Here is a 13,708-nt window from a genome sequence, read left to right as displayed (position 1 = left end):
GGATGACTTGGTTTAAGTACCTGGAAATTGTTAGGAAAAAACACTTGGACTCAGGGGAGTGGGCAGCCAACTCCAGGTGGATTAAAGAGTTAAATCTAAAAAATACAGAATTTTTTTAGCTGAAAGGAAATGCAGTTGTATATTTAGGTTTCCTGTGAATGAGAAAAAGGCTTTCTAAGCATAAAAACCATGAAGGGGAATCAAAGAAAGATCAGCAGAGTTGATTGTAAAAGTTTTTGAGCTATTCTGTGTTAAACATCATAAACACAGTTAAAAGTCAAATAGCAAGTAAGAAAAATATTTACAGAAAATATAACAAAGGGAAAATATCTTACTATATATGGTTGCAGATCAATAAAAGTGTTAACATCCCATAGAAAAATGGACAAAAGACATGAACAGAGTTTGCAATAGAAGAAATGCAAACAGCAGATAAGCATATGAGAAAATGGTGAACTTGGTTAGTAACTAAAGAACTTTATATTTGAAGAATGAGCTGCTGTTTCTCCCTAAACTTTTTTCATCATTGTCAATTGATAATGTTCCATATTGATGATGATGTGCTCAGAAGGTAGGTACTGTCGTATTTTCCAGATGGAATTATAAATTGCCACAATCTGCTTAAAGCAGTTTGACACTATAAATCAAAGTGCCTTTAAGTTCATGCCCTTAGATCCAGTTTTTCCATTTTAAAGGATTTATTCTAGGGACTTCAGTGGTTAAGACTCTGCGGTCCCAATGTAGGGAGCATGAGTTTGATCCCTGGTCTGGGAACTAAGAACCCACATGCCGCTCAGCATGGCCAAAAAGAAGAAAAGAATATAGCCTAGAAATACACTCAGAGATAGTTTGCCCAAAATCTACTTGCAGTAGCTTTTTCTTTCTTTTTCCTTTTTTTTTTTTAAGTATTAGTGGTATATTAAAATCTATTTCCAACTGTGCATACCTCACTGCTGTATCCTCAGCACAGTGCCTGACATATCCAGGTGGTCAAAAAATAGTTTATGAGTTTAAGGGAGGAAGGATATGTTCATGCAAAGGAATATTATATAGCCATTTTTAAGAAATACTGTACATCTAAGATGTAGGAAATGCTCACAGGACAGTGTTAAAAATGAGTGCACGGTTGTACGTATAGAATATTCCCTGTGTTTGTATTGTACGAATTCTGGATGATGGGATTAAAGGTGATTTTTATTTCTTCTTGGTGCTTTTCTTCAGTCATTCAGGACATATTTATTGATATATGTGATAGGCATTGAGCATATTTCAAAAGGGAAAGATAGCATCGTCTTCCCCTCATGGAGTTTATCAGAGATCAAAAAGGCGGACATTGAACATGTAATTACAAGCATATCATTTTCTCTAGTGAACTTATGTTACTTTTATAGTAGGGAAAAAAAACTATGCCAATGATGGTTTTTAAGCACTGATGTTTGTAATTTCTAAGATACCTTTTTAGGACAAGAAAGCGATAATTACATGAAAGATCTACACTGATCTCATACAGTGTGAAGATTTCCTTTCCAAGGGAATGAAGAACGTTTACATTTCTTATCTGTTGGCTGGTGTGTAATGATATGACAATAAATACATCCAGGCTTTTTTTTTTTTTCCCCCCTCTAAATAGCATTTTTCTAAAGGAAACTGAATAGACTCAGATCTTGATAAGAGTTGTGAAACTTTGGAAAATCCCAGCATTCATTGAAAAGTATAATTAAGCATTCAGATGAATTGGCTATGGTTGAGGAGGGAGTGAGAATGTTGGTTAACATTAATGTGAAAAAAAAATTATTTTTTCTTTTTCATTTTGTTTTTCTTTTTCCATCTACTTGAGAGTTTTCAGGTGTGTGGGAAACCAAGAATATCAGTGGCAAAACCCACCCTGTAGACTGACTCTGGCCCTGCAGTCTCTTTGAATGGGGATCAGGAATGGAAAATTTTACCCTAAGCCAGGGCTTTTTAGAGGATGTGTTTTGTTTTGTTTTTCACAAAGACCTGAGTAAATCAAAAGGGTTTCAGAGCCATGTTTGGGTAACAGCCATGCTTAATAGCCGTGAGTTTGCTCCTCCAAACAGTCAGACCCATGTTTCCACTGTTGCTTATCCATTTATCAACTGAGCTCTTATGCTCAGCCACGTGAGCTCCTCTGGCCCTCTATCTGATTCCTTGGTGGAAAAAGTCTCTGTGGATCTTGGTTGCATTGAAAGGTGGCTGTGTGGTCTGTTGCTGCCCCAGGCTCCGGAGAAGGAAGCATCTGTGAGTCCAGTGCTGCCTTGGTATAATCCCCTGTCCTCTTTCCCGTCTGTGTCCTCCTGCGAATTATGGGGGGCTTCCCTGGTGGCTTAGTCAGTAAAGAATCCTCCTGCAGTGCAGGAGACCTGGGTTCGATCCCTGGGTGGGGAAGTTCCCCTGAGAAGGAAATGAGGAATGCATTTGCTGAGCCAAGGGTGTTTGAAGGAGCGAATGGCGAGCAGCAGAGTGGTGACATCACCTCTCCCTGTGGGTGTGCTGGTATCACCATCCCTGCAGGAGACGGATCGAGGCAGCTCCCTGCCAAGAAAAGGCTCCCCCTCTTCTGCTGTTTGGTACAAGGAAGGGTTATACTGGATGTGATGTGTTTCAAACCACCCTGAGGCTTTCTCTCATTTGAAAAACTTAGATCTTAGAATTGGAGAGGGGGACGTGGCTCTGCTGAGCATCACATTCAGTCCATGCTGATATACCCCTCCTGGGTTTGGAATCCTCTCTCCCTGCTTCGTGTTTCCAGATAGGGTTACAGTGCTCACCTCTTCTGCTGGCCTTAGCACCTACTCCTCCCCCAATAATGACTTTTCCCCCCAACTTTTGGAAAAGAGTTAAGGAGTTCCATTTATTTGGAGCACAGGGTGCCCGTGAAAGGGATGTAGGAGACAAAGCTGAAGAGAAGGAAGCAGGCAGGTCATCAAGGGCCTTGGGTGCCAGGGTAATGGATTTGAACCCCATCCTGAAACCTTTGGGATGTCATTAATGTATTTTAAGCAAGAGAGGGAAATTCTGAGATCAGATTTGCATTTTATTACAGTGGCTCTGACAGAGCAACCCTGGATTAGAAAGTGCTGGCTCTTGACTCTCCTAACTTCTCCTCCAAATCACTCCTTAGACCTGCCCTCTGGTCTCACAGACTTGTGTATGCAGGATGGGCCTTGGCTTCCTGGCCTCTAGCTGTTGCATGTACAACTCCTTCTTCCAAGGACATGCTTTTCTTTCTTAGTGTTTTATTTTTTTAAATTAAAGTATAGTTGATATACAGTATTACTTCAATAATGCTTTAATGTTCTAGGAGATCATCATCTCAGGCTTGTCTTCCTGTGGTGGTAAGTATCTTCCCTGTCTCCTCACTCTCCTGTCCCAGTGCTTGATTTATAGATTAAAGTCCCGCTGTACTTTTGGGTTATGTGGAGGGCAGCAGCAGTTCTGTCTGTAGCTGTGTCGAACCTTGATCTGGTGACTGACTTTACAGCCTAAATCAAGGAGCCTTGGACCCTCTGATCTCATGAGCAGCGCACTGCCTTCTGATATCTTTTCTTCAGTAGGATGTACATCTCCTCTATCTGCTGTCCTTTTTTCAGAGAGCACCCTTTTGCTTTTCTGAGATGGAACTGGGCCACCTGCAGACAAGGTCACCTTCCCAGTCCTCTGTGGTTGGCTGAGGGGTCAGAGGTGAATGTTGTGGTGCTTGCTACTGGAAAGCAGAAGGTGGCAGACACAAAATCAGTCATGGAGACTGAATGTTATTTCAAACATTGCTTGTGTCTTCTGCTTAGGGAAGTTATGACAGTACTTGATAAAGTCACTGCCAAGGGTTGGGGCCTGGAATCTAGACTGTTTATAAAAGTTCATTATTGTTTTGGTTTTGATTTTCCTGGGGGAAACCATTGTAAACAGTTACATTCTCAGAAGCACCCCTGCAATAATAAACATAAACACAGCATTGCAGTGAAATCAGTCCTGCAGTAATTTAAATGTAAATCTCTTGCATTGGAAGTGAAGCAAATGGATGGATGGGTCTGCTTAGAATGGAGTGAAGAAGTCAGGACACTTGGGCCTATCCCAGTCTCAGCTCTGCACGTGCTCTCTCTCGCTGTGAGCAAGGAAGTTGTTGACTGTGCTCCTTTGTCAGCGGTGCAGGAGGAGTGACACCACCTGTGGGCCATGTCGCAGCCGTGCTGGGAAGCTTCACCATGATACTGTCCGTGGATTGACTTGAGCTCTGGAAGAAAGGGCAGTGTAAATATGGGCATCTGTATTCTAGGTGCTCACGAGTTGCCATCCGTTCTCAAAGGCTTACACAGCCAGGCTCAGTTTAGCAACACTGTTCTGGTCTCGACAGAGTCCCTTTCTTTGAGAAAATCTGGCTGTTGACTGTTCTGGAAAGAACCGAGAATGTATCTCCAAAATACCAAAGTAGCTATAGGAAGAGTTATGATCAGTTTTAACATAGATATTAATTAGTGAATTAGCATAAACTGTGAAAGGTGGTCAAAGCTCACCACACCACAGCTTGTTTGAAAGCCTGTTCTCTTAATACTGTCAGAACACAGGGCGCAGAATAAGGCAGATGTAAAGAATTATTGTATAAATGACTTTGAATTCCTTCATAGGCCAGAATGTACTTTTCTGCAATTTGGATGCTGATGATATGAACACTAATAGCTGTTCAGTTCAGTTCAGTCGCTCAGTCGTGTCCGACTCTTTGTGACCCCATGAATTGCAGCACGCCAGGCCTCCCTGTCCATCACCAACTCCGGGAGTTCACGCAAACTCAGGATCCATTGAGTCGGTGATGCCATCCGGCCATCTCATCCTCTGTCGTCCCCTTCTCCTCCTGCCCCCAGTCCCTCCCAGCATCAGAGTCTTTTCCAATGAGTCAGCTCTTCGCATGAGGTGGCCAAAGTACTGGAGTTTCAGCTTTGGCATCATTCCTTCCAAAGAACACCCAGGACTGATCTCCCTTAGGATGGACTGGTTGGATCTCCTTGCAGTTCAAGGGACTCTCGAGAGTCTTCTCCAACAACACAGTTCAAAAGCATCAATTCTTTGGTGCTCGGCTTTCTTCACAGTCCAACTCTCACATCCATATATGACTACTGGAAAAACCATAGTCTTGACTAGACGGACCTTTGTTGGCAAAATAATGTCTCTGCTTTTCAACATGCTATCTATGTTGGTCATAACTTTTCTTCCAAGGAGTAAGCGTCTTCTAATTTCATGGCTGCAGTCACCATCTGCAGTGATTTTGGAGCCCAAAAAATAAAGTCTGACACTGTTTCCACTGTTTGCCTGTCTATTTCCCATGAAGTGATGGGACCAGATGCCATGATCTTCGTTTTCTGAATGTTGAGCTTTAAGCCAACTTTGTCACTCTCCTGTTTCACTTTCATCAAGACGCTTTTTAGTTTCCCTTCACTTTCTGCCATAAGGGTGGTGTCATCTGCATATCTGAGGTTATTGATATTTCTCCCGCCAATCTTGATTCCAGCTTATGCTGCTTCCAACCCGGCGTTTCTCATGATGTACTCTGCATATACGTTAAATAAGCAGGGTGACAATATACAGCCTTGTTGTACTCCTTTTCCTATTTGTAACTAGTCTGTTGTTCCATGTCCAGTTCTAACTGTTGCTTCCTGACTTGCATACAGGTTTCTCAAGAGGCAGGTCAGGTGGTCTGGTATTCCCATCTCTTGAAGAATTTTTGACAGTTTATTGTGATCCCCAAAGTCAAAGGCTTTGGCATAGTCAATAAGGCAGAAATAGATGTTTTTCTGGTACTCTCTTGCTTTTTCAATGATCCAGCAGATGTTGGCAATTTGATCTCTGGTTCCTCTGCCTTTTCTAAAACCAGCTATTACACTGTACCTAATACCTGCTGGGCTCCAGGTAATTCACACATACATCAACTGAGGCTCACAGCAGCACTATGATCCAGGTAGTACCATCATCTTTGTTTTTACAGATGAGTAAATTCAGGCACAGAGAGGTGAAATAACCTGCCCACGGCCAGCCAGCTGCCAAGCGACAGAGCTGGTAAACGAAGCCCTGCCACCTGACTGAGTTGGAGTTGCCATTTCTCTAACCAGTGTCGCCTTCTGTTGCATCCTGATCACACAAGCAAAAAAGAAAAAATTCAGTGCCATAAATACTGTTTTCTAGGAAGACAATGGAGACTACACGTACGTGGATCGAGTGAAGATACCCTTGGATCACGGGACCCTGTTAATCATGGAAGGGGCCACGCAAGCGGACTGGCAGGTGAGGACGTGCGGGTAACACGGACTCGCTGTCGTGGGGAGGCAGTTTGCCGACAGGCTCATGATGATTAATTTCGGCATTAAACGTGGCGAAAAGCACGTTGCTTTTATAAGGAGCACGAGGCAATAAACTGACGTCATTTCCGAGAAGTTCTGATAGTGCTGACAGAATGGCGCTCTCCAGCAGTGGTGTCCGGTGGAACTTCCTGTGATGAAGGAAGTGTTCTGTGTCTGCAGCCCAGTGCGCTCGCCACCAGACACGTGACTCTTGATCCCTTGAGATGTGTCTGGAGTGCTGAAGAACTGCATTTTCAATTAAGCTAGAGCTTCAGGCAGCCAGTGGCTCTCATGGGGGGCTGCACAGCTCCGCAGCTTCAGCCAGGCCATTTGTAAGGTGGGCAGGTTAATGTAAGAACGCCCAGCCTGAGAGAGCACCCTGCGCCTCTCTGTGATCTCAGTCATCTGTGTGTGGGCTTATGAGCTTTGGGAAAAATGGCAGGAGGCCGCGAGGAAGAGCAGCACTTAGAAGAAAATGAAAAGACCTCCGTGAGGGTGGGGGTGGGGATTCGTTTCCGAGAAGACCTTTCTCCACAAGACCTTGAAGAGCTATTGCTGCTCATTGAAGGGAGATAAAGTTGAAATATGTTTGTGTCCTCATAAAGAAGTTTTAAATGGCTTTGTAGTAAAAGTGTAAGTGTGTTTATGTCAGAGTTTTTCCTATTTCCATTTAGCATCGAGTGCCCAAAGAGTACCACTCCAGAGGACCAAGAATAAACTTGACCTTTCGGACAGTTTATCCTGACCCTCGAGGGGTGCACTGGTGATGTGAGATCCTGGAGAGGGAAGCCACGCTGAGACTGAGCAAAGCTTCCTCCATGAAGACACTTCCGGAGGCTGGTCTAGCTACTCTCGTGGCTGTCTGGAGGATGAGGGTGGGATTTGCTTCTCAGCTCGGAGTTCTATTAAATGACAGCCTGCAGTTCGTGTTCAAAATACGTTTACTGTGGGAACAGTAATCCCTAATCACATTTTGAAATCACATATTTTCTTTAGGCAGATTAAAAACTGCTATGGCTGTGTTTACCGATGATTTTGCCCATAAGCCATTTCCCCACCACTGCCCTCTCCGGTTTCAGTTGAAGAAATTTGAATGGACTTTGCCTCCGGGGGAGGGTTAATCCACATCTTTGTTCCTTGTGCCTGTAGCAAAGTGGAGATAGTAACACACATCAGTGACTCGGGAGCCTTCCGCAGGCAGACAGCTGCTGCAACCCAAACAGAGTTTTGCTGAAGTCTGCCTCGAATCCTGAACATGTTGGCTTGTGTGCTGTGGTAATGGAAAGCTGCATACTCTGGGAGCACTTTATTTAACCGAGTCTCCTTGCCTGTCCATCGCCCTGGGAGACACGCAGACAGGTTTCAGGCCTCTGAGTGAAGAGCAGAGGTGGTCTTCTCCAGTGTATTTCCAAGCTGCCCCCTGGACTGCTCGTAATACAAGAGGAAACTGTCCCCTCAAGGGGAGGAGGAATTGAGTGATGTCATGAGAAATTTCAGCTGAAGAGCGGCAAATGCCCTGCTAGTGGCAGCTGTTCCACACAGATTTGTTTCCCCCGGAGAATTACTTGAGTCTCTTAAACCCAAGCCAGATAGGAGCGGGAGCCTTCCTGCAGGGAACAGACTCAGTTACCTTAATAGTGCTTTTCCCCGTAGAGTTCAGGAGCCCCATGACTAAGGCTTTCTTCTGACTCAAGTGTTGTCTTCTGTACACGCTCCCGAGATTCGAGGGTTAGTCTCTGATGTCACCAAGCTTCCCAAAACAGACAAAGCGGCTGCCCCTTGTTGCATCATAAAAGCACGTGTATTCCTGACCCCTAGACTTAGGAGCAGCATGCTGGATCAGTTCCAAACCAAGACAGAGAAAACCAGAGAGAAAGAGGATGATTTAAACGGCTGAAAGTAGGGCGAGGGAGTTAGAGTTTCCCTAGTGCCCCATGGGGAAAATTTACCCAGCCTTCTTGCTTTTTGGTCTTGTTTCCATTCCACGCTGTAAGATTGATGAGCCCCAAGATCATGATAAAAGGCCAGGGGCAGATGAGCGCCTTGCCTGGCCAGGCAGTGTTCTTCTGTTGAGCTCTCTGCTTTCTTGAACCAGAGTCTCTTCTTTTAAATGTTGTCTCATGTGTGTAGCTCCTTTGTCTAAGAAATACCAAATGCTTTATAAAATCTGAGCGTCACAGTAAGCCTTCCTGTGAGAGAGATACAAATTACCACAACAAAAAAACAAAACCTATTTAATTCGTAGCTTTCCCGCAGTTCAGACGCACACAGCCTGGCCAGGGAGGTGCCGCCAACTTTGGCTGTGAGTTGGATGCGTGACCCTGGGGAAATTCCTTTTCCATTCCCACAAGTGAAAGAGCCAGGAGATGACTCCAAGTCTTGTTACCAGATCCCTCCCAATTCAGGCCATGCATTGCGTCAGCTGCAGATTTGATCTCTTCCCTCATCACGGCCATGTCTGTCAGGGAAACAAATTCTTGACCTCCTGGCCCACCACCTGGGTTTCTTCATCTGAGAGCAGCAGTCTGAGGTTTTGTTTCTGGCTGCCCGATGGCAGAACAGCCACTCTTTACTACTAAGGTAATGTCCCTTCTGAAATGTCAAGGAGGTAGTTGCTGGACAGGGTTCAGAACTGGACAGGAATTCCAGGCCCTGGCAAAGACTGCCCATGCTCAGAGACTGCACCAACCTGTCGCTGTGTCTCGCTGATTGTAAATCTTAACTAAGAATTAAGGCCAAAGCTCTTTTTGCCAGCATTACTTATTAAAGTTGAGGGAGCAAATAAAGCAGCTGTAGCGTGAAGGAAAAAACAAGTCTGGTTTCTTAGCTGCTTTCTTAGCTGGTTTCTTTGAGCTTTAATAACCTGCCAGGACAATTTAGTAACCATGCTAGGAGCTTCCCTGCTGGCTCAGACAGTAAAGAATCTGCCTGCAATGCAGGAGACCCTGGTTCAATCCCTGGGTCAGGAAGATCCCTGAAGGAGGAAATGGCAACCCACTCCAGTCTTCTTGCCTGGGAAATCCCATGGACAGAGGAGCCTGGTGGGCTGCAGTCCATGGGGTCGCAAAGCATCACACACGACTGAGCGACTAACACGGGAGCTTCTTATACATAATCCCTAACCCTCCCTGAAGCCCTGCCAGAACCAGCTGCTGTTCCCATAGGAGAGATGAGGCAACCGAGTCTCCAAGAGGTGAAGTCATTTCACAGGACTTGTGAATGGCAGAACCAGAACATAAAGCACAGGCTAATCCCCTCACTGTGCTTCCTCTGCCATGCAGGATTTAGGCAGAATGGTCTAGTGGGCACCTCCGGGGCCCCAAGCCTCAGGGCTTGCCCCTGCAGGGCTGGCAGCCCAAGCTCCCCTCAGGGCCATGCTGGCTGGGCTGACTGCCATGCCACCCTGCTGGTCCCCTGGCTCTCCTGTGCACCAGGGCAGATGTCTGTACTTCCTTAATCAACACTGGCATCTCCTAGTCAGAAACTCTGCTGCCAACTGGGCGAGAATGGTCCAGTTTAACGGGGGGGAAGGGGGGGGGGCGGGGGGCTATTGTGGGGAGATACAATCCAATTTATGATGAATTAGACAAATTCTCCAGCCTTCCTGGCAAGTGACTGAGAACATGTTTCCTGACCATCCAAGCAACCTTTCTGTCATAGGCGGGTGGCCGCTGCTTCCCTTCATTCTTACCTGTGAGTCCATTTCGGGACCCTAATGCCTAGATTCAGCATCAGGCTTCCTCATGATGCTGGCCAGCATCACGGCTCCGATCAACCAGCAGACAGCCCAAGGAGCAGGACCACCAGCAGCTTGCCTCAAAGCAGGCCTCGGGGCAGTCTGACACTTGGTGTCGGTGTCCTTAGTATTGAAATCAGGTTCCAAGTAGTTGTCAGCTAAACCACTAACTCCTGTGGCATTGATGATTCCTATTAAGTTGGGGTCACGGCTCACTAATTAACCTGCTATTCTCTTGTGACACACTCCCTGCTGCCTCCATGGCTGGCATGAACTGCCCCCCGCGAGTGGCAGAGCTGTCTAGGCCTGGCCGGTAAGTGGCACCATCTCTTGGGCCATGTCATGGCAACCCCAGAAGAGTTAAGTGGGCCCTGCAGTGAGCAGAAGAGTAGTTGGAGGGCTTCGGAGAAAGCCTGGACACGTGACGGGTCCCTGCCCCACTGGGAATATTTCTTCCTTGAGTTCTGGCAGCTTTTACTTGGCTGCAGAATATCTGAGACCCATTTGCCTTTTCTGGTCATAAACACTTGGAGTGTTGAATCTGAAGTCTTGATTGCTTTATTTTCTTAACTATTTCTTTGAAAAAGCCGAATGTTTCCATAGTGATGCATTCTGTTGGTTGAAATCTTTACATATATGTGGTTCCACCCACATGCTCTCCTCAGAGGGACCTAGTCTACAACTGTCCCCTGACCCCACCCTCCCATTTTTTCTTTTTCAAGGAACCCCTGTATGAGAGCCCTGTTAGTTTTGTGCTGCTGGAATCCACTCTTAGATACAATGATTCCTGTGTCAGGGGGTCAGAAAGGAAATTATCTTGATGTTTATTCATGAGTGGAACACAGGCTAATGGTGCCTTTTCCAGCTGGCTTGGTGCTCCTGTGCCAAATTAGAAAAGCCTTTCTCAGCCTGTGGCCAGAGCCCTGTGTTGGGCTGGGCCTTCGGCATAACTTAGATAGTGTTGCTGTAGCCAGCATTACCCAAAAGAGTGTTTTCTCAGATGAGCCAGCTTGGAGCTGACCAAGGCCTGTGTGACAGTGTCATCATCGCAGTTATTTAGATAATACTCTAATAATCGCTCTCACTTCCCTCCCGTGTAATGGTGATATCACAGTCCCTGTTCTCATGTGGGCTCCACAAGTGTGGATGTGCTCAGGCAGGATCCTGGCCTCTGACCCCACTTGCTTTTAACTCTGGACACAAATGCCAGGTTTCTAAAAGGGAAGGAAAGGTGAAAGCCAGAAGGAAGCATTGAGTATTTACTGGACCTATTACACGCCTGCTCAGTCATGTCCAACTCTTTGCGACCCCATGGACTGTAGCCCAGCAGGCTCCTGTGTCCATGGGATTCTCCAGGCAAGAATGCTCGAGTGGGTTGCCGTTTTCTCCGCCAGGGGGTCTCCTGACCCAGGGATAGATCCTGCATCTGCATTGCAGGTGGATTTTTTTTTTTTACCGCTGAGTTACCACATAATTTGATTGCTTGCTGCTGCTGCTGTCAGTCGTGTCCGACTCTGTGCAGCCCCATCGACGGCAGCCCAACAGGCTCCTCCGTCCCTGGGATTCTCCAGGCAAGAATACTGGAGTGGGTTGCCATTTCCTTCTCCAGTGCGTGAAAGTGAAGTCGCTCAGTCGTGTCCCACTCTCAGCGACCCCGTGGACTATAGCCTACCAGGCTCCTCCATCCATGGGATTCTCCAGGCAAGAGTACTGGCGTGGGGTGCCATTGCCTTCTCCGAATTTGATTGCTTAGTTTTTTTTAAACAGATGAGGAAACTGAGGTACTAGAGGGTAGCTCAGATCGTGAGATTGGGTATCCCTGGTGTTTGGGGAGGTCTCTGCACCCCCACCGCCATGCTCCCCCACCGCCACGGCCCCCCCATCCCCGTGCCCCCTCTCCCGCGCTGGGCCAGGGCTGGAGGGACTGCGCATTCTCAGTCCCTTCACCAGCCGGCAAAACCTTGGGTCCATGCCTGGAGCCACAAAGCTTCTCCCCCTGGGGAGTGGGGTGGGCAGGAGGAAGTGGTGGGCCAGGCGCGGGGCTTTCAAGGGCCGCGTGATCGGGTTGCAATTAGCCACCCACTGCAGGAAGGGTGTGGGCGAGCGCTGTGACAAGCGCCTGCCGCCGCGCCTCTGATGCTCTAGGCGCCCCTGGGAAGGAAGGCGAGCGGCAGCCTGCAGGAGCAGCCTTTGCCGAGGAGACAGAAAGGCAGCCTTGCCTTTCTCAGAGGCTGTGGCAGAAAGGCCCTCCCCGGGAGGCTCTGCCCGCCAGGTCCCTCCCTGCTCCCCCTGCCCCCATCTGCACGTGGATGGGACCATCTGGGAAGGGAATCCACACCCTCCAAAAAGCCATTCTGGGTGGAGGGCTGTATCCTCTCTTCCTGGAGAACGTTTGTGGGGCGGGTGGGCAGATGAAGGATGCCCTAGGGGCCTCCCTAACTCTGGCCCGGACCATTCAGGCCAGCTAAGCATCCAGCCAGATCTCAGGAGAGTCCTGGAGAGGAGGAGGGCCCCATGGAAGGGTCCCCCCCAGGCCCTTGTTGCTTAGAGAACGCTTTGCTGGAATGTTTTATCTGAAAACGTATCAAGGGACTAGGCAATAATTTTTTCCCTGCACCCTCTCTCTCATGGTAGCTGTTAGCCCCTCTTCACCTGGTGTGAAGGTGGAAAGGAGGACAGTTAGCCTAGAGGCAAAAATTGGGCGTGGGGGCATGGGGGAGTAGATGAAGAGGAGTCTGGATGTGTGGCTTCCCTTGCGACCCTCCCAGGCCCCCAGTCTGCCTCCTGGAGGCCTCCTCTGCCTTCGGGAGAGGGGGCAGAGAGAAGGACTGGCTCACTCTTCCACACCTTGCCCCTTGTCTCCGGAAGTCCCGTGAGGGTGGTTATTGGACACACTATTGGACAGATGCTCCTCTGACGGCCACCCAGGGCCATGCTGGCAGAACCAGCGTGAACACCCACAAGTGCCTAGGCCAGTGTCCTTTGCATCTCTCTGGGGTTCTCTGACCTGAGATCCCCAGCTAAAAGCAGAACCAGATGACAAGAGGGAACCTGGGCACAGAGCCCCAGAAGGTCGCAGTGCCTGTGGGGCAGCCCTTGGAGGACTGGTATGGATGTTCTCCCATGTCGCACCAGCCAGGTGACTGGGTATGTGGAGAAGATCCCTGCTGCAGCTCCAGGCAGCATCCTGCTGCCGAAAACAGAGCACACCGAACTCTGCACCAGTGGCTCCAGGGAGTTGGCTGGACAACTTCAGGCAAGCCTGCCTCAGAGTCACCTTTGCAACAGGCCCATGCCCCCCTGAGTGTCACTGTGTTGCCTGGGAGGGTGGAGTTAGGAAAGAGCTTTGACATACCGGGGGCTTCCCTGGTAGCTCAGCTGGTAAAGAATCTGCCTGCAATGCAGGAGACCTGGGTTCAATCCCTGGGTTGGGAAGATCCCCTGGAGGAGGAAATGGCAACCCACTCCAGTGTTCTGGGCTGGAGAATTTCGTGGACTGTTTAGTCCACGGGGTGGCAAAGAGGACTGAGCTACTTTCACTTTCACTTTGACACACCCTCTGTGTCCCAGCCTCCACTTCTGCAGAGCCATTGCTGATCGAGCTTGAGCCAGGCTGATGTGGCCT

The 13,708-nt window shown here is 48.0% G+C and overlaps 1 protein-coding gene across 5 annotated transcripts in view; it reads left to right on the top strand.

The window, feature by feature from the left end:
- Positions 1 to 8,438, top strand: part of ALKBH3 (alkB homolog 3, alpha-ketoglutaratedependent dioxygenase) — a 44,642-nt gene extending 36,204 nt beyond the window's left edge. For 4 of the 5 annotated variants that reach the window (XM_005690132.3, XM_018059220.1, XM_018059221.1 and 1 more), the window contains 2 exons: positions 6,193 to 6,291; positions 7,022 to 8,438. In XM_005690132.3, coding sequence (XP_005690189.1) covers positions 6,193 to 6,291; positions 7,022 to 7,114 — 192 coding nt within the window. In that variant the 3' untranslated portion in view covers positions 7,115 to 8,438. The other variant, XM_018059223.1, reaches the window with a different exon arrangement.

This window comes from Capra hircus, chromosome 15 (assembly GCF_001704415.2).
Source record: "Capra hircus breed San Clemente chromosome 15, ASM170441v1, whole genome shotgun sequence".
NCBI lineage: Eukaryota > Metazoa > Chordata > Mammalia > Artiodactyla > Bovidae > Capra > Capra hircus.
Note: the sequence above shows the minus strand (reverse complement) of the source record. Positions and strands in the feature narration are given on the sequence as shown.